Source organism: Anolis sagrei, chromosome 6, assembly GCF_037176765.1.
Source record: "Anolis sagrei isolate rAnoSag1 chromosome 6, rAnoSag1.mat, whole genome shotgun sequence".
NCBI lineage: Eukaryota > Metazoa > Chordata > Lepidosauria > Squamata > Dactyloidae > Anolis > Anolis sagrei.
In genome coordinates this window covers 71,645,721-71,666,965 of record NC_090026.1, presented here as the reverse complement: position 1 = coordinate 71,666,965, position 21,245 = coordinate 71,645,721, and the positions used below count along the sequence as shown (strand labels likewise).

At 37.7% G+C, this 21,245-nt stretch overlaps 1 protein-coding gene across 2 annotated transcripts in view; it reads left to right on the top strand.

Annotated features, from left to right (window-relative positions):
- BBS9 (Bardet-Biedl syndrome 9) overlaps positions 1-4,107 on the top strand; it is a 230,301-nt gene extending 226,194 nt beyond the window's left edge. For both annotated transcript variants that reach the window (XM_060781629.2, XM_060781630.2), the window contains one exon: positions 3,027-4,107. In XM_060781629.2, the coding sequence (XP_060637612.2) occupies positions 3,027-3,067 (41 nt within the window). In that variant the 3' untranslated portion in view covers positions 3,068-4,107. The remainder of the gene's footprint in view (positions 1-3,026) is intronic.
- The last annotated feature ends 17,138 nt before the right edge of the window (positions 4,108-21,245 follow it).

The window sequence follows — 21,245 nt, the reverse complement described above, 5'->3', positions numbered from 1 at the left end:
ATATTGAACTGGTTTTGAAATGGACTAGTCCTTCAAGTTCTAGGCCATGTTCTGAGAGATACATTCAGAGCCAACTTTGCTCTAGTCATCACCTTATAGTTCATTGCTGTCAGCTCACTAGAGAAACAGCATCCTCTCTGGGAGAGGAGATGCTTGGAAGTGATCATATCCACTGCCCTAGCCATTGCCTTGTTCAAGAAGTGAATCGGGATATTGCTAAAGCAAAAGGAAATTCAAGAAATCCATCTGGACCCATAAGCCTTCTGCGGTGGACCCTCTTAAGAGCAGAATCCCAGTGAGTCTAAATCTGACCACATAGTGGTTCTCTTTGACAATGGAACAATGGAAAGTTAACCCACTTATCATCCCACTCAGCACAGGAGACAAAGTCCAGACACTGCCCAGCCGCATGAGTATAGCCAGATACCATCTGCAGACTGTGAAATAGGGCACTGTGTTAAAGGGATGGAATCACAACAGGCCTTTGCAACTACAGTTCCCCATCCTGCCTCTTGCTTCACAGAGAAATCTAGTTGGGAAAACTGAGAGAGAGATTAAACTCCTAGCCTCATTTAACCAGATATCTAAGATACAGGCCAGGTCATCATGATAATCTAGAAGCAAATTCAGAATTGCAGTTTTTTTCTTCTTATTCACCAACCAGACATTCACCAGTAATATTTACAAACCAGGGAAACTGTTACCATGAGTGTGCAGACTGTTTGGAAGAGATGATACCTTAGGAACAACCAACATCCTATTTTTGGTTCTTCTCCCATTGTGGTCTCTTACATAGTTTCCTCTACTATGTACCACTGCAATGGCTGTTCCATGAATCTCATAATTTCCCTCCCTTTTCCACAACATATAATCAGCAAATAATATTTCCATGTTTACTACTAAATATATATGTAAATAAGTCCTATTTTGGCAAGCAGGAATTAAAAATGAACAAGTTGCCAGGTCCCCATCCTTATGTTCCTCAGAAGCGACTCCCCCAAAGGAGCCATGTATTTCAGTGTTGTCTTTTTGGTGGTGACATAACCAGTGATTGGCTCTTCTCTACCAGAATTTAGTTTGTAAAAGTTAAATGTTCTAAGCCAGAAGTGTTTTGGATTTCAGGTACTTTTAATTTTTGAAATACCTATACACGCAGCCCCCAAGTTACAAACAAGATAGGCCCAGTAGGTTTGTTCTTAAGCTGTTGTTTGTAAATCGGAACAGGTGCATTTTAAGTGTAACTCCAACCAACACTTCTTAATTATCCATCTCACTCATTTCATCACTACCAGCTGTTTTGGGCCCTCTCCACAAAAGAATAATTCTTGGGAATGGTCATGTCCATTGCCCTTGCCACTTCCACATTCCAGAGGTTAAACAGGTGTTTGACAGCATTGCCGAGGCTGGATGTTGGACTAGATGAGCCATGTGGTCTCTTCCAACTCTACTATTTTATGATTATATTATTCTAAAGCACGTTACTAATGGAATCAGTACCAGCTATGGAATACTTCCTCCCTAGAAGATAGAGGTGTTCGCATGGGTTAGTTCTGGAGACTTCTTTTGCTCCAGACCATCAGAACTATAACTGAGTGGGGCAGTTGAAACGGTGGTATCGTTTCCATTTATATTAACTGATTGTGTGTGTGTGTGTTGAAGTCACCTCTTGACTTATGGCAACCCTATGAGTTCCATGGGTTTTCATAGGCAAGGAATTTGCAGTGATGAATTTTTATGTCCCTTCTCTCAAATTTGGGCAACAGTGGTCTTGCATCCAAGTAACAACCAGGGCTGACCTTGCTTAACTTCCAGGAGAAGACAGGATCTGGTATCTTTACTAGCTGATAGATGTGTATTTTTTAATGATATACTTCTGGACTGTTGTATACTGGGACCACACAATGACCACTTTTAAGATGGGCAGGTCATATTTTTAAATATAAATTACAATACATAAATAAAAGAAGCCATCTTCAATAAAAGGCGAACTTCAAATAATTGATTTCTAGACTTCGGATGCTCAACCCAACTATTGCTAGATTTCAAACTCTTTGTTTTGTTTTTATTCTCTTGATTGGTATTTGTGGTTCTTCTCAATATAGTATAATCTGTACTTTTAATTAACCTGTGGTTTGACTCCCTTCTTCTGGTCATTAATGAAGTTATTAAAGAAGACAGGATCATGTGGTGATCCCTGAAGCACCTCAGCATGTGCTAAAGGTGCCAAACAAAAGAAACTCCAGGGAAAGCTGACCTTTGCCAACCTAACCCAACCCCACATGGTCCTTTTAATTGTCTTTTTGAAAGCATACATTTCAGACAAAGGAGCCTGAAAAACCCTGAAGGAATTAATGATCTTACTGAGACTTCATTGCTTTGGTCTTTTGTGTCATACCAGTATTTTTCCACTGAGCTGCTATTCTCTATTAGCCTTTAGGGTGCTTTGCATCTGTAGATCTTTAGTGAAGTTTGTTCAACCTCTTAGCAACACTTCTAACCACTTTCTCATCTACCCAGGTTCTTGAGAACAAAAAAACAGAGTTATGTTGTGAGGATGGGGACATTAAAATCTGGATTCAATTGGATTCACCATTTAGAGCTTTCAGCTCATCTCCAAAAGGCTGCTTATATTCCCACTTTGTTTACTGCCAGCACACTTACAAAGAGGATTGAGGAATAAATAATTTTAAATAAAATGTTCCCTGGACTAATAATTTGTTGTGAACAGTTCTCCAAATGTGACAGTTAAAGTGAGATGGTATTTCTGAAATAAACTTCAGTTCTCAATTTTATATCTTTTGTGCTTAGGCACATTTAATCAAAGAGGGAGAAGGGTAGACTGAAGTGCATATGTGAGAACCCGTATAATTTACAGAGTAGTGTAATACCAGGAAATTAAATCATCGGAAATCATTGGCTTTAGTGATGTACAAGACTTTGGCAAATGATGGTAAGGTATTAACATCAAGGCTGCCGGGTATAACCACATTTAGTTACAATCTTCCTTTCTTTCTTTTTCTCTTTAGATTTGCCACAGTATGAATTACAGGAAGCAGAAAAGCCATGAAAAGCACAAGAGAACTCTCAGGAGGATTTTTTAAAAGCTGTGCATTTACAATTCAACAAGAACAATTTATTTTCTTGTGCAGTAGACACAGTCAACCTCAAGAAGGAAGTCCACAAATAGTGCAAAATACTTCCAGTTGCATCTAGGCCTCTGGTTTACTCCTATTAGTACTTGACATGCTTTTTCATAACCGAGTTCAGGACCAGTGGAAGGAGTAAGCAGTCTTATAGTAATGTGCAGGTATCAATGTTCTGTAGAACTTATAATTGAAAGACTTTTGTGAACCATGAAATGCACACACACTCTTTTGCATATGTATAACTTATGTTTAAGAGTTACACATTTTACATCATGTGGTATTATGCAAATGAAGTATGGTTTCTTGATAGTAAGATATGGAGAAAGGTTAGTGAGAGGGGAACAAAACAAATTGAAATCTCCAGATTTTGCGTGCTGATCGGTTCCAAATTGCATATAATTTTTTTTGCATGAATTTAAAATTTATTTGGGGTTTGTTATACAGGACCAACAGAAATTTTGAAGATCTTTTATCCAAAAAAGAAGTTAGGTATATAGATTGAAAGAGAATGCTTTATTTTAGTTGGTGTAATTTGGTGGTAGATGTTTGCCAAATATACTTGGTGGAACCAAATAGGGCAAATTTTGGCTTTTTAGATGTTTGACTGCAGTTTCCATAACCATGGTCAATGGTAAGGAATTATGGGAGTTACAATCCCATCCACAGAGTCTCACTTGGTCTAACTTTTCATGGACCAGTCTTACAATGTTGGATTTTCAAATGAAATTGCCATTGTTTTTACAACCTGGGCATTTAGAAATTACAGCCCAAACAACTTTGGCTGCAAACAGACTTTGGCTGTAAAGTTTTATATACAGTAATGCACACCAGAAGAAAGCATGTTAAATGAGTAATGAAGTCAAGATGAAAACAGTGTTAATTCAGAAACGTGTACAACCATCTGAAAATAACTCAGGCCTCATTCCAATGCTACATGCTCCAATTAAAACATATGATTCTCTTTTCGTTTTGGTCTAGTTGTTGTACCACATCAAATTACAAAATTGCTGCTTATTTGGCAGTATATATAACATGAATTCTAAGCAATCCTCCCAGCACTTTCTTGGGCAAATACAGATTTTTAAAAGACAATCTCTGCATGCAATATTGTGGCAAATGGTCCAGATCCCATAGGTTGAAACGATACATACATGTTAACAATATTAGCATGTTAAATGTACAACTAGACATTTAGAAAAATATTTTTTTCTCAAATAAGTGAAAGTGACTTTTTCAGTAGTACATAAATCTGTGCACAATTGTGCATGAAAACACACCTATTTCCCTCACAAATAGTTAATTTTATACTTTTTATAGTAGGAATGAAAATCATGCAACTCTCCAGAAGTTGTCAGATTGCAATTATCAGTATTCCTTGTGAAAAGTTATTTTGTATTCTGGAGTTTGCAGTCTAACAACATCAGGAAGGGCTGCAGTGATTCCCACCTCATCTTTAGAGATCTGATTGAATGCAACTACTTGCTATTTGTCCTATTGCAAATCAGTAGTGACTTATTGGTCAAGTGGGTGGAAATAAAACACAGTTATTCCCAATATACAACTTTTCTAATTTTTCTACAAATTGATTATAGTTCCATTTCTTCCCCGTAAATACAGGTCAGCTCAGATATCTGTACCATCAATGATACAAATTTCCAGAGTAAGCAGGCCACTGAAAGTCCCTGTCACAGTTTGAAGGCACAAATAAGTACCAATTAATCCATCTTAAAAGAAGCAGTTCTTGTTTACAAGGCACAAGGAATGTAGGTAGAATTGATAACTTCTATATCCTCTTCAATCTAAGGGAGAGTATTAAGTTGCAGGCATCAGTCTTCCACTGAAATGCTTTTCTTCACCTGAATTATGCCCACTGTCATTATGTTCTATTCTTGTGTCTGGTGATTATAGTACTACATTTTGTTATTCCCACATTTTTTCTTGTTCCATATATTTTATTCACGGTTCTAGTTCAGCTTTTTCTCTGTGAAATTCTCACCAGCGTGGAATTTGAGAATTCAATGACATTCCTGTCACCTTTTTCTATACATTAAATTCTTTAATTCTGTTGCTGCCATTTCTCAGAATTGACTTTTTTGTCCAGTCCAATTCAGACAAGGGGACAGAGGTTTAAATCATCATTCCAGGAAGAAGCTTGCAAAGCAGGAAGCTTTCTTTAGTAAATTTGAACATGCTGCCTTCTCTGTACGTTGATTCAATCCCTATTTGCACCTATGATTAGCAATTTTGTAATTTAGTGAAATAAATGTTAGACATTTCCAGTTTGCTGCTTATTGGTAATAGTAATCTACATAAATTGTGCTCTATGGGGAGTTCTATCTGCCTGGCTTTTTGCTGACTATAGTCCTTTCTGTTCCCCCCTCGCATTAGTGCTAATTAATGTGGAGTTTGACTCTTGCTTTACTACTTGATCTTTTTTTCAGATTTCTGTTTGTTTGCCCATAGCATCCTTTGAAGGAGGCCATCTAAGTAGGCTGAGATGTATTTGGAAACAACTCGTGCAGATTTGCATAGTATTAATTTTTACAGTATTGTAGTGTTTCAACTTGAAAAGTCAGTTTGTCGTTAGCTCTGGAATTTGTTGTGATGTAAAAGAATGCTTTGAATGGAAACATCAACATTCTTTAGGCAAGCTTTTGTTTGTGGGTTATATCTATGCGTCTTTGTTCTCTTTCTGCTTCTGGAACTTGGTTTCAACAGATGATTCTGAAATGATGTTTAATGATAATGGCCTCATCTTAACAGTGTATGAGTTGGGCCCAGATTTTATGTCACATTTTTATTTGTATTTTCCAGCGAGAGAAATTTGGAAATTGTTACGCAAGCCAAATGACCCGATTGTACACAAAAGGGATGCACATATGTGTGTGTGTCTCTGTCTCTCTTTTTCAAGGACCACCGAACATTCATGGGGAACTAATCCATTCCCTGAGCTTTTCAGTTTAAAATTAAACACAGTTCGAAACCTCTTTTTTGTGGTCTGTCACAGTTCTCTTCCAGATAACTGATAAAAACCCCAATTTCGGAATTCTTTATTATTGCATGTGATGGCCCTATTGTGGTTAAAGTTATTTTGAAATAAGAGTGGTATCTGATTTTTTTTCCTGAGTACGTTCTTTTAAATTTTGAATGTCCACATTTTCAATAGATCAGTATCTCACAGAAGAACCAGTAAAAAGTAACATTAGTTATCAATATTTTCCATCAACCTTTACATATCTTGTTATAGTTATTGAACAGGGGAACATGTGAATTCAAGAAAAGGGAAAAAGCTGGTTGTTCTGCCTTAGTTCCCACTGTGACTGGATTACATGAGTTCAGACTCCATATATGAATGCTTGTCCATCACTCTCCCCCTACTCCAATCCCAGATATGGAAGTCACTGTGTTGGCAAAGAATTTCATTCAATCTTCTCTTGAATAGCTTGGTGTTTTTAATATTTTCTTTCCTGGAGTGCTTCTTTGTGAGGGAACCTCCATTTACTGACTGAATTGGAAGAATTAAAATGAAGGCTTACCATTTTCAGCAAGAGGTAAAGTATTGTAGGAAATGTAGGGGTCAAGGAAATATTGTGCCCATGAATTCTGTGCACAGATATTTTTGTTTTTAGAAGGAATCACAGAAACATATAAATATTACTTAATTTCCCTTAAGACCTCCATGTATTTGATGGCAAGTTTATTTGTCTTGCCTGCCCAAATATCTCTTCATTGGAATAAAGAAGCAGAACAGAATAAATACACAACTCACCGATATGTTAGGTTTTTAGAAAATAATTTTAAAGATTCAGAATTACTAGATCAGCCCTGCCCAATCTGGTGTTTTTCAGATATTTGGGGGCTTCAACAGCTTTACGTAGGATCACTGAAACAGTTCACAAGTTCAGAGAATTGTAGTCCAGAACAGCTGGAAGCACTTGCTAGAGAAAGTGAAGCAGATATTTAAGCAAAAGAATCTTCTTCAGAACAGTTTAAATACATTTTTCAATTGTATGAAGACATCATGCAAAATTCTAAGACTTTTAAAAGCCATGTTTATAACATAATAGAGCAACAATAACTTTCATTTTGTCCAAACACATTATTCTGGATTACAAAAGAATATCCGGGAAATTATTCCATAACTCCATTATTGACAAGGAAGTTCCATCTAGATTTGATTTGGAAATTTGAATGCTTCATGTACTACATACCCAAGCACTCAGAGCCATAACCTCTGAAGTACAGACTTGTTTTCCACTACTGATGCAGGGTTGCCAAGGCTTAATTAAATAAATAATATTTTATAATTAAATAATACTAATTTACCTCAGCTAGACGGTTGGATCTTTGCCTTTAACAAGGTTGATTAGCATGGAAAATAGAGACACTATGCTGAATTTATTGAAATATTTGAAATTCCCATGGAAATTCAGGCTATAATGAAAACTAATTTCACAAATATTGAGCATTTGGATAGTTTCTGTTCCTTTTACACTCTTGCATTTTGTGAGCCAACATATCCCTGACTGGAATCGCTTTTATCGTCACAGGATGAGTGAAAACCTTGTCATTCTTACTAGGCTTGGGCAATCCATGGTTCTAAATGGTTCTAAAGTAATTACAAAACTAAAGTTCTGGTGGTGAAAATTTCAGAACTCTAACAAAACACTCAAAATTTCATCATAAATGGCAGTTCCTAATTGGTTCTGTCATTAAAATCACTAATAATGAAATAATAATTAAATTTTGAAAGTTTTGTTAGAGTTCTGAAATTTTCACCACCAGAACTTTAGTTTTGTAAGTACTTTAGAACCATTTAGAACCATGGATTGCCCAATCCTAATTCTTACACATTCTTAGGTGGCTGGTATGTTCCACCCTCATTGTTTGCACCTCTTTTGTTATTGTTGTTTTTTTTGTTTTGTTTTTTGTTTTTTTGTTTGTTTTGCAGTCTTGGTGTATGATGTGAATGGGCACAGTCCAAAGATACAGAGAGACTATTGTGCAATCCCCATTCACATACCTCTAGGACCTGACCTGCAAAGAAAATATGGGTATGAAAAGACATTGAAAATATAGGTTATGTTCATAGACAAGCTCTTGTAATAATTTAAAGAGCTCTTTATATTTTTGATAACACAAAGTCATATGTTATACAAATCTGTTATACAAAGGAAACATTTGAAGTAGGGGCTTTGGAACCATTTTGGAAACTGATTTTCAATATAAAGAATAGCATGTCTGAATGTCCACAAGCATAATGTCAGTTTCAATAAGATAAATTTGACTGCCAAAACCAGAAAAGCCAAAGTCAAATGACTATGTGTGTGCAAAAGTTGTAACAATAATAAGCCAAATTGATCATTTTGGAGGACTACATGTGCAAGATGTCAACACATTGCAAAAGCCAATGAACACAGTACTGCTGACTAAAATGTGATGTTGTGCAGCAGTATTAAGTAGTTACATGGTTATTAAAAAAACACAATCATTTGGATATAAACCCAGTTTTCTTATGTAAAGTTTAATTACATTTTGGTAAGGAATAAAACTGTAAACAGCTTTCATTTTTCCTATGAGAAAATTTTTATTTACACAAAATAGGCATTAGTTCATCAGCTTATTTAAAATATGTGTTATATTTTTAAAAGAATGAACTGAAAATATATAGATACATAATTGTGGACACAGCATTATATGTCCCAGCCAATCCAGCACTGATGACAACTTGATTTTTCTCAAGGTTACTGGATTAGATTCAGTCTTAACCATATGTCCAGCAGACCTACTGAAATCTATGAGACACGAGTTAAGACAAGACTGAAGTTCCATTGATTTTCATTAGTCCAATCTACATATATATGACTTAAGTCAAGATCTAATCCATTTTTTAAAACTTATTTAAATGTTGTAGTTTTTTCTAAATCGCATCCAACATTATTCAGTTTGATTTTCTTGGAAAAGCTGACTATTTTGTAAAACTAATTTGTTGCAGAATATATGTATAAGAATATTTATATTTAGTACCACTTAATGGCACAAGGAGCTAACTACATAAACAAGCTGACTTGAAGCATTAGTTATTTCAATTGTAAAGTGGAAGAAGTTTAAGGGTTTCTATACAACAGTAATCGGTTTATGAATTATGCTGTAGTGATTGGTTGTTTGCCTTCCCACTTAGAACAGTAGACAAAAACTGATTATTTTCTTCATAGATCAAAATATGTTATTGCAACAGTATATTGTCAACAATTTTCAACTTTGTTGAAACCTAAAAAAAACGGATAGCTGCAAATAGTTGGTGTCCATTTATACTTTACTGTTCAAATAACAAAGGTAAAAAGTAGCAAACATCTTTTTCTGATGAACTAGATTTTACTTCAGTAACACAAGCTTTGTCATCTTTGTCCTTGTTTGCTATTAGATGCATGCTTGATGTTCTTGTTGCTGTATATGAAAAAAAAATACTGCCATGGACCAAAGAATATTGTGTGTAGATAATGATCATTCTAAATGATCAATAAAATAATAATAATATTTATGTACTCTGCTGAATAAAATACTTTCTTTATCAAATGACTAATTTTTCTACATCTCTGAAATAAGTTTATTTTCCTATGAAATCTGTGTGAGATGAAAATATCATTTGCTTTCACAGGAAACTACCTGATTTCAGCTTGTGGTGCAGCTGATTCCAAGTGACATTTAAACATTTAACTGTACCTTTCCAAGTAAAAGAACATATTAATTTGCATGGGTTGATTGTTCAATATAACTCATCCATTAGATCACCAGTTAAAATTCACAGTTTACCTATTAGATCATATTAACTGGTTATGAGATGTTGATCTCTTTCTTATTTCTTATTATCCATTTGTTAAATATTTGCCTATCATTTGCTCCCTTTTGCTCTTTCATATGGCCATGAGGGCTGTCCTATTTGCATTGCTGTATTGAGGCTTCTATTTATGATGACTCTGCTAAAATACAGGGTTAGTCAAAATGAATAGGCCAATAAGAAAATTAATTGTACCCGAATGTATGTTTACTGTAACCAAACCACAGCTACGTAGCGACAGATAAACTATCAAAGTTTTTTTTGAGCAACACACATGTACGTTAATGCCGCTAGGCGTCGCTAGGAGTCGCTGTTTTCAAAATGGCGGAATCAGGCAAAGAGAAGGCGTTTTGTGTGATGACATTTGCTAAAACAATGTCAGTAATTACGGTCCAGCGAGAATTTCGAGCCAAGTATGGCAAGGAACCACCTCATCGACATTCCATTGCGAGGTGGGTAAAGCAATTTGAGGAGACGGGCTGCTTATGCAAGGGTAAAACCACAGGACGACCGCGTGTCTCCGAAGACACAGTGGAATCCATTCGTGCATCCTTTCAACGAAGTCCCCAGAAGTCGACAAATCGTGTTTCCATGGAATGAACTGGACTATCGCTTGGACGTCTGCCGTGTCACACGGGGCGCTCATATCGAACATCTCTGAAGGTGAGACAAAACTTTGATAATTTATCTGTCGATACGTAGCTGTAGTTTGGTTACAATAAACATACATTCGTCTAAAATTAATTTTCTTATTGGCCTATTCATTTTGACTAACCCTGTATTATCGGGATGGCATGGGACAGCAATCCATTAATATGTGTTTAACCCCCATGGGCCAACTTATTTTCTTTTCCGTTGCAACTGTTAAGCCCCTTCTCCTTTCTGAGAGGTTTTAAAACCCTACTGTATCAACCAGACACATTTACCCTTTTCTGTCAAACACAGGCAGGCCTGTAGCGAGGGGGGGGGGGGTTAGGGGTTCAAACACCCCCCCCCCCCGAAATTTTTCAGGTTAAAAAAAATAAACCTGGTTTACTCATGAATTTTAACTGGTTAACCAAATCCCCATGCTAAGTCTATGAGATGCAAAAAATTAAGAGTCCCTCCAGAACTGCAAGCCTATCTCAAGCAAATATTGACAATTTATTCACACTATCATTACTTGCAACAATAGCCGATGTAGTGAAGCAACCAAGTTGGTGGGGGGGGGGGGGGGTCTTGAATGCTCTCATTAAGGAGGCCAGACTTGGTGGAAGTGGTTGACAGGGGCAGAGCAGCAGATAGATTTAATAATACTCGGTGATTGTGAACATGGACACAAAGAACAACATCACAAGTTAAAAGTAAGGACAAATCTGTTCCCTTAATAGCAGAGCAGCCAGTCAAGGGATATGAAAAAATAAAGACAAATCTTTCTCAGAGGCTGTCAACCCATATGTCTCCGAGGAGGAGAAAAAAAGAGGAGCTATGAAGAATTTCCTTGTCCTCAAGTGAAAGTGGGGCAGATTACTTAAAAACACAAAAAATAGTGATAAAAATGGAGGGGTTAAAGAAAGAGCTCAAAGTTGAAAGGTATTGTAGCAGTGAATCAACAGGGAAGTTAAAAAAGAGGATACTGGGTTGAAAATGATGAGCTCTATGTCAGGAGAAAAATACTGTACTAACAATGAAATCTCAATCATTCAGAGCACCATTTTGGAAAGTATTATTATAAAGCAATGGGGGTGGGCGGCTTCTTGGAGACAGAACTTCTCCAGATGAGCATTCTCAGTGTCTTCTGCATCTGTGTTAACAAATGCTTGCTTCAGAGACATGAGAGGAGCACAGTGCCTTCAAGAGGTTGGTATAAATTATAATCCATAAAAATGTATGTGTTTGTAACTGTTATGCTGTAATTGTTTGAGTGGTTCAGAGATAATGCCGAGTCTTCCAGAATGGATAAAAGAGGGTTTTTTAAATTTTCAGCTGGGCTCCTAAGTAGGATCACTCCTTCAGCCTCGAATGCCCTGAGATTAAGTTACAGATGGTTATATAGCTGGTGTGTGTTCAAACATTCAATCTTTATTTCTTCACTGGACTGTAAAGACACACAAACCTCAATAAAAAATTTATTCAAAAACAAACAAACAAACAAAAACCACTCAATTGTCATTTGGTCTACTTGGTATCGTTGGGTCTCTTGATGAAGCCACACACTCATTCCTTAAGTATTCACCGATCATACTTTGCTACTGAGTCTGCACAACATTTACAGAAATTCTGGGCAGAAATGTACCCTTTCAATTCAGACAATGTTTCAGGATATAACAAAACCAATCAATATGAGTGAAGTAAGTAGGCAAATATAAAGTTCTAATTCTGAACAGTTTATGTTTCTGAGTGCTCTTGAGTCAATCAAGATGTTTTCAGAATGGATGCAATAACAAAGGAGAACAATCTCAATACACGTAATAATAGGTTCAGTGATGACACATCAATCATTAGAGAGACTGTAGCTAATTAAATAAAAGTCATCAGTGTTATCAAAACATTCATTTTAATTAATCAAAAAATGTAAATCAATCAAATGAGCTGTCCATCAAATTCAGTGAACTTTGGAAGAGTCAATTGGATGGAAATCATGACTCATGGCTGGTAGAGGAATTGAAGTTGAAGAAAGGGAATAATTTACAAATAAAATTGACAATAACAAGTGGAAAAGCAGAAAATTCAATGCAAACAAGGACAAGAAAATTACATATAAAGAGTCTGTGACCCAAATATCAAGGAATATGAAGAAAAATGTAGGGATGGTCATGAATACTTGATCATTGCACTTAATCATTACTTGAAGACAGGAGTTGCCACCCTTCTCTATATGAGTATTTGTCTATTGCAAATCACTCTTAAATAAGCATGTCTCTGAGTTTTGCATGTTTAGTGGACATTTAAAGGGCACCTCACCCATGGTATGTTCTCCCTCCTATTACAGAGGAAATTGCCCTAAGGATTTCTCAGATGAGTATCTCAGAAAGTCATATTTCAAAGTCATCAGTTCCAGTTATCATGCTCCATTCTCAAAAGGAACCTCTAAAAATACACATGTTGCAAGGTGTTGGCCTGTGATTCAAAACACACTTTTCTCCAAAATACACAATTGCTTCCTGAGAAAAGGAGCATGAGGCACAGCATAAAACAGGTCTTAGAGCATGTGGTAGCTTGTTTCCATTATTCAGCAAAGCTGCCCTCAGAATTATAAAAAAATAGCTAAAAGTTATAGATATATCCCAAGAGGAGTGACAACCTTCCCTAGCTATACCTTAGATCGGTGTTTCTCAAACTCTGCTCCTCTAGATGTTTTGGATTTCAGCTCCCACAATTCCTAACACTTGGTAAGCTGGTTTGGATTTCTGGGAGCTAAAAGTCCAAAACACCTGGAGGAACAGAGTTTGAGAAACACTGCCTTAGATCTCTCAAAACAAAATGAATGTACAAAACAATTACTTTCAAGCCCTGCACCCATTTGAGACAATTTTCAGTCAAGAGGGCTTCAACAGAACATCTATGAAGTCTTCCATTCAAAAGTATAATTTGATATGTGTTGATTAGGACTGAAATCATGGTGAATCAAAACACCATTATGGGTAAAGCCCATAAATGCCTGCTCTAGTTGTTCTGCTAACCTTTGTAAATACAATTACTTGGGTTCTCTAATGTATATTTGGACTGTAGGAGTAGGTAAAAAAAGAACTAGAAGAAAAAAATGTAATCATCAAATGTTTTTCCAGAGAATTTCTTCAGCTAGGTTGCTCACGGGAGTGGGATACCGAGAACGCACAACACCCTTGCTATGCCAGCTCCACTGGCTGCTTATTAGCTTCCAAGCACAATTCAAAGTGCTGACTTTGGCCTATAAAGCCCTTAATGGTTCTGGCCCAGTTTACCTGTCCGAATCTATCTCCCGCTACAAACCACCAAGGACTTTAAGATCGTCCGGGGAGGCCCTGCTCGTTGTCTTCTCACCATCACAATCACTGCTTACAAGACACAGGGTCTTCTCTGTGGTGGCCCCTTGGCTATGGAATTCTCTCCCAAGTGAAATCAGATCAGCTCCATCCCTTCTAACTATCTGAAAAAAAAGTGAAATCCTGGCTGTGGGATCAGGCCTTTGTGGACTAGACGGATTTGATGGCAAAGCTATGGTTTTAATGGACCCTAATGGACTGTTCTTAAGACGACAACTTAAATTGGCGATTGTTTTAATGTTTTTATGATGTTTTATACTGTTTTTACTTAATTTGTATATCTATGTTGTTGTTAGCTGTCCTGAGTTCCTCTGTGGAGGTCGAGGATGGGATATATATGTCCTAAACAAATACATAAATAAATAAATAAATAAATAAATAAATAAATCTTACAATTTTAAAGACTTCAGCCTTAAGGAAAGACAATATCTATTCCTCTCTCTTAATTGTGGCACTGCAATAATTTCAATATTTACAGAAACCCCTTCAGTAATCACTCCTACTAGCCACTTTAAGACAGATCAAAATCTCTGCTGTGTTTTGAAAAACACAAAACATATGGTATGAAATATGAAATCGATCACTTTTTATCTCTAATGCTGATTTCCTTTGTGCTTTTTGAAAAGTATGGCCAAGAGATCACAGCACAGCTATCTCTAGTAGTGTTTTATTAGGGCTCAATGTAAAAACAAGTGACTTAATTTGTTATGGAACTGAAGCAAAACAAAGTTAAGTGATTTGACCTGATACCTTCTGGCAGCATGTCTTGGCCAATATATCTTAACATCTGCTCTGGGTGAGAGAATAAACGATATATAGAATAAACACAGTGAAGAGGTATGTCCTGTCCCGCTACCACTTATTAAATGGCATTGTATTAAACAGCACTGTATCTCCCAGATGATTCCAAGTTGTGGGAATCTGAAAGTACTCTGTAACAAGCTTGTAATCACTCACAGACTAAAACCTTTTTGAAGGCTGAATGCTTCCCTTCCTATTAGAGGCCTGCTCTCTGAGTCTGAACTTTTTAAAAGTAATTATTGGCATAACTTTTAAAACCAAGGAAAATATGAGGTAATTACACGGATTACAGCTTTATCTACATATGGAGCAAAGTAAAAAATGGTAACTTATAATTAAAGTCAATCTTCGTAATAAATCATTTCAATTCAAAGTATCATTATAGTGGCAGCTGGAAGAAGTGTTTGCTGTTTTTTCAATAAATATCCATGATAAATTTCAGATATTTAGCACAGTTGATACTATGACATAAATCCTATGCCAATGTGTAAGGCTGGGTCTACCAAATCCAAGATGCAAAATTAGAACAGCGATCTAAGCAAAATAATTTGCATCCAAGACCACACAGCCATGGCTGCTGTGGGTGAGGAAGCACCTTTGATGGTCTTCCCTTGATAGAGACCAGGGTTGTGTGTGTGTGCCTGCTGAAGCAAGTCACATGGAAAGGATAGGGCCAAAGGTTTGTAGAAGCCTTGTCTGCTCTTGTCTGGCCCTCTTTCTGCTCTTTTTTGAGGCTTCATCGGCAGGAGTGCTGTGTTCCTCCACAGAATTCCTGGCCGTGATTTGTGTGGATCCTTTTTGCCTGATTTGTTGTGGTTGCAGAGTTGGCCCGAGGATGAAAATGGACCTTTGAACTGGCAGCACTGCAGGAAGTGGGAAGCAGGTTGCTATTTTTGAACTAAACCTTTCCTTTCTTGCTCCATCTCCTTCCCTATTCCAGTGGTTCTAATTACTATGCTTTTGCCTTTCAGGCATTTACCCTACAATTTAAGCTGTTTCTGCCCGTGGCAATTTTGGCATGAATTTCCTAGCTGGGCATAATAGAATGAGGGTTGGGTGGCCACAATAAACAGAGCCTGCCTTCTCATCTGGCCTCACAGCTGGCTGGATTGCCTTAAACACGTGCTGGTCATGGACCGTAGTAAAGTGTTGTTGTTGTTGTTTGTTTATTGTTGCCTTAAACAAGTCACACACAGTCCCAGAGGAGGCTTGTTCCCCCCGTTTTTAAAATAAATCCTTGCCTTGGGCAGGTCACACTCTCTCGGCTTCAAGTCATACTTCCTAGGCTGCAGAGGAAGGTGAAAATAATTCTGTTTGTTCTGTCGCCGCTGGGCCTGTATTTTGTTGGCTTTCAAGATAGGATGTGTAACCTTTGCCCAGCAGGAAACCAGGGGGCCCAAGGAGAAGTTCTCAGGGGCTTCCTTTACAAAGAATTTTCAGATGGCTTGAGAAGTACAACCAAGTCTTTTATTAATGAAATCAAACAGGAACTTCAAGGCTTTCTTGATAAAATATTAGTTCTCTCAATCTTGTCCACAGGGGACAGGCACTATCTTCAATAACTTTTCTTTAAAGGAAAATTCCCCTTTCTAACTTCTCCCAGGCTGACTAAAATCCAACCCTCGCTGATGCGTGCTCTGCTACCGGGCCGAACTGCTTTTCGGACGCCGAGTGGACCTACCAGCAAGGCAGTGGATGTTCTCCAGCTGGAGATCTTTAGTCTTTAAGGCTGTTTTCCTGGAGTTCTTAAAGCTGTTCTCCCCTGGATTGCTTAAAGCTGTGGGAATGCTTCCCTGGCATTCTTTCCCTGGAGATTCTTAAAGCTGTTCTCCCTTGGAGATTCTTAAAGGTTAAAGCCTTTGTACAGGGGAAGTTACACACATCTTACACATTGGTTAACCTAGCTTAGACTAACTAACAAAATGGCTCACTTCCCTCCAAAGCCCAAAAAGGGGGCGGGACTAGGGTACGTAATAATAATTGACAAGCAATTGACCCAATAACTGCAAAGTAAGGAAAGCCATCTAACTGCAAAGGCATAGAACTTTAAAATACATGCAGCAATCAACAAATAGCAAGATAAGCTGGAGCTCCTGGTGCGGCTGTCCCAGAACACTGTTTTAAAATAAAGTTTTAATAACTTGTGACCTTGAAGGGATCCCTGTTGTTATCTTCAGTCTCTGGTGCATAAGATGCAGACTGAGTCAAATTAGGCTTAAAGGCGATGTTTCTTTTTCCCTGTTATAAGCATTGTTGTTATACTGCTGCTTTGCCCCCAAATGCATGTAACCTTTCATGAGGGAAAATAAACACCAACCGTTGCTTACATAGAGGCTGCTAGGGAATGCAACTATATGAATGCTTATCAAAGTAATGTCTTTGGGAGTCAAGGAAAGTATAGATTCGCCATGGAAATGTTTACACATTCATTCAGTCTTCCTGGGAAAATAGTTTCAACAGAGTGTCTGCTTTACATGTGTTCTGACTGTGTTCTGCTGTGTACATATGCATGCTAATTGTACATACTCATGAAGCCCAAATGCTGTAGGATGAATCATTCAGTAAATGTCAGCTGGCTGTCAGATGAACACTAAGTGGTAACGGACACACTCATCTGGCAATCTGTAGGTGTGTCAAGATGTGTGGCACATTCCAAGAGAATACCAAGAGAAGAGAAAGAAGTGAAACAATGAGTGCATCTAAAAGAGTGGTCTAACATCCTGCCCCTCCTAATTATTTGCATATGCTTCACTAGCTAAATAGGAGTCTAACTACTGATGGCCCTACGCAGAGCTCAGGAGAGGATCTGGTACCAGTTTAGACATTTTTCCTCCATTTTTCCCTGTGCCACTGGATTGGCTGGATGAAAGCTGGAATGTGCAGTGAGGTGTGATGAAAGAGGAATACTGGCTTATAAGATGCTGGATCTGTCTCTTACCAGCCTTACAGAGCAGTGGGTGTTCACAATGAGTGCTTTTCCAGAGAGAACAGCTGGTACCCAGATTTTACCACAGTGTCTCCAAAACTTCCCAACACTGTGTGACATTTTCCTTTTGCGTGGGACTGGGCATATTTTGAAGCTAATTACAGCTTCAGGCATCCTTTCAGTTCAAGGAACAGGCTGTTTATAAATACTCCCATTAAAGGTGAAGTGGCTAAGACGGCAGCAGGATTTAATCTGCTGCAACCCTAGCCTTTCTCCTTCCCCAACTGAAGCCATTCCTTCATGTTCACCTGGTTCTTGTCCTTCCACAAACGCTTCCTCCTTTCACACACCCATTTCCCCCATTGGCTCAGTGCCACTACTAAAGCGAAATCATGACAAAAATATGTTTATAGCAGCCATGTACAGAACATTTTATAGAACATAACTTCAAAAGATGGGCTTCTGCCCTAAGATGCTCAAAATCTCGTTTCTATTAAGAACTTATTTATGCCTAGACTGTTACCATACTAGAAACAGAAAACAATTCACTCTAATTCAAGAAGACGTGTGCTTCTGTGATGCCTGCAGAGAGAGAGAGAGAACACACACCAGATAGTTAGCTAGTAACTGGTTTCAGTAGTTAGATGTCTGCATGTGAAATACATCCTCTCAAACTGAATAATTGTATTGAATTGGGTACTGGAAAGATGGAGCTATGCATGCTAGCCTTGCATCTCAAATTCCTTGCATTTATTAAACAGTTTTAGTATCACAGAGGATCTTGCCTTATCAAGCTTCCCTAAGAATTTTATACAAGCAAATGTGAAAACAACTTGCAGCAGATCTTTTTGTTTAATTGCCCACCTCACCTACTGACTTGGGGTGGGAGTGTAGCTAGGGAGCCACCATTTCCCATAGCTGCCATCTCGTCCTCTCCCAGCATGCTCCACTCTTGGGGAGCACAGAGAGATGGAGCTGGAAGCTGCAGCCAATGTATTGAACCTGTAGGTTCAAATTCACTGGCAGTTCTAGTGCCAACCTGAGTGAAGAATGGAAGAAGTATATATAGGTAGCTGCCTATAGACCCACCCTGGGTTCAGAGTTGTATGATGTGGTTGCATTACCTTAGTAATACCTTTGGGAGCCAGTTGACATGGGTCCTGGATTTGGTATTGGGATTTGATATTGGAAGAATCAGTGCTCCCTATGGCACTGATTGGGGATGGTGGTACTTGAGGTGGATCTGCAATGGTGGCATGATGGAACTCTACAGCAACTGTGGGTTGGTTGACGGTTAGGATTAGAGTTGGGGTTAGGGTTAGGTCCCATGTATTGGGCCAGCCCTATTATCAGCTATAACTGATAAAAATTCTATCTATCTTCTGGTTTGGACAATGGAGGTCAGGTAACCAGAGCTTTGTTAGCTGCCAACAAGCAACCGCCTTTGTGGCTTCCTAGAGTCCTGTAATGGGCCAGGAAGGTTATCTAAGCTAGATAAATTAAAGATCCAGATAACTATGTAAACTTCTTGCATAGCAACTGTCAAAGAAGGGCTGCCAGACCAACGGAATCACTTTTGACAACAGACATAGATAGCACTTTGGGCATGGAATTGGATATGGAATTGACTGGAATGATGTTATGGCTATTAATACTGGGTTTTTTTTTACTGTTTTAATGAATGTTTTACTTATTGTTTTAACTGTTATTATATTGCTGTGCTATATGTAGTGGCATCGAATTGCTGCCAAATGTGAGCCGTCCCAAGTCCCCCTTCGAGGGTTGAGAAGGAATGGGACAGAAATACCGGAAATAAATAATAATAATAATAATAAATAAATAAAAGGATTTCTGACAGCATGGCTGAGAGAAGAAAATAAGACATTGAAACACACACGAGTCAGATTGCAGCTATCTGCCATAGCTCTAATTGCCATTCTGATCCAGGAAGCTTTTTTTTCTTTCATTCCTTTTTACACCCCTGAAGATTTAATAAATTAAATTGGGCTCCAATATTTGAGACATGGAAATTTGGCTTTTAATCAAATAAGGATATATAAGAACCAGGAAAATGAGAACCCAAGAGATGTGGATGGATAATGTTATTAATATTTTAGATATATACTCATTGTTTGTATTAAGCATCCACCCAAATATGGGCCCCCTGTGGCACAATGGGTTAAACCTCTGTGCTGGCAGGACTGAAGACCGACAGGTCACAGGTTCGAATCCGGGGAGAGGCGGATGAGCTCCCTCTATCAACTCCAGCTCCTCATGCGGGGACATGAGAGAAGCTTCCCACAAAGATGATAAAAACATCAAATCATCCGGGCGTCCCCTGGGCAAGGTCCTTGCAGACGGCCAATTCTCTCATACCAGAAGTGACTTGCAGTTTCTCAAGTCGCTCCTGACATGACAAAAAAAAATCCACCCAAATTTTAAGAAATTTTGTGAAATGGCATCAGCTAATAAGATTGGGATGGACTATATCAAAATGGACTGGTTACATAGGATTGTATAAATTTGATGTAATACAAAAAGAGCAAAAGCATTATACTTATAAAATGATACACAATAAAAGCTTGTTTATATACATACCAATCTACTAATAGTTTGCATGAAAATTGTAGAATTTTTTCTAGGTAATAATAAATAATTAAAATAATTAAGTGAAACAATTTGCTATGAATAATCAAAATTAATTTTCATTGAAGAAGAACTGGAAAAGAAGATTTGAAGATCACGAGACAATGTGAGAACACAAAAGATGTAATCAATAGACCTGAAATAAAAAAATGTTCAATATTTCATGAAATGTGTGTTAAAGGAATAGAGAAGAAAACTAGTTGTAACAATGATAATTTTGTAAAAGAACTCCTCATACCCCAAATAACCCCCATCCTCTTTGTTCTTTCCTTGCAATATACTGTATTACGCTATTCTAATGTGCACCTTTTTTTACTATATTGCTTAGCCAAAATTGGGGTGTGCATTATTTTTGATGGCGCATTAGAAACACGTCTAAGCTGGGGGCAAGGGAGCCAGCACAAGGCGGCCAGCCTTCTTTCTATTTTCTTTCCCACTCTCTGCCTTTTATTTCAAGACTTCTTTCTCCTATTCCTTCTTGTACCATCTTTCCATTCTCTTTCCACTGCACATCACATTTGACAGAAAATCCTTTTTTGTTTTGGTTTCAGGGTCTTGAAAACTGAGATGTTCATTAGATTTGATGACGCACTAGATACGAGTAAATACGGTATTAGATATTTGTAAAGATGCAACTAACTAATAGCAAAGCTACTATCCCCAAATTATTATTTTTCCTTCTCTTTTTCCCTCACTCCCACTCTCCTACTATGATTTTTAAATTTCTATTTGGAAATGTTTAATAAAAATTATTTGTAAAAAAATAAATTATCTATTGTCAGTCCAATGCATTGCTGTGCATGTGTTATTCTTCAGACAGTGTGGAATCGTCCTGTTCATGCAAACAGCCCACCACCCTCTTATGAGTGTTTCTTGGATTGTTT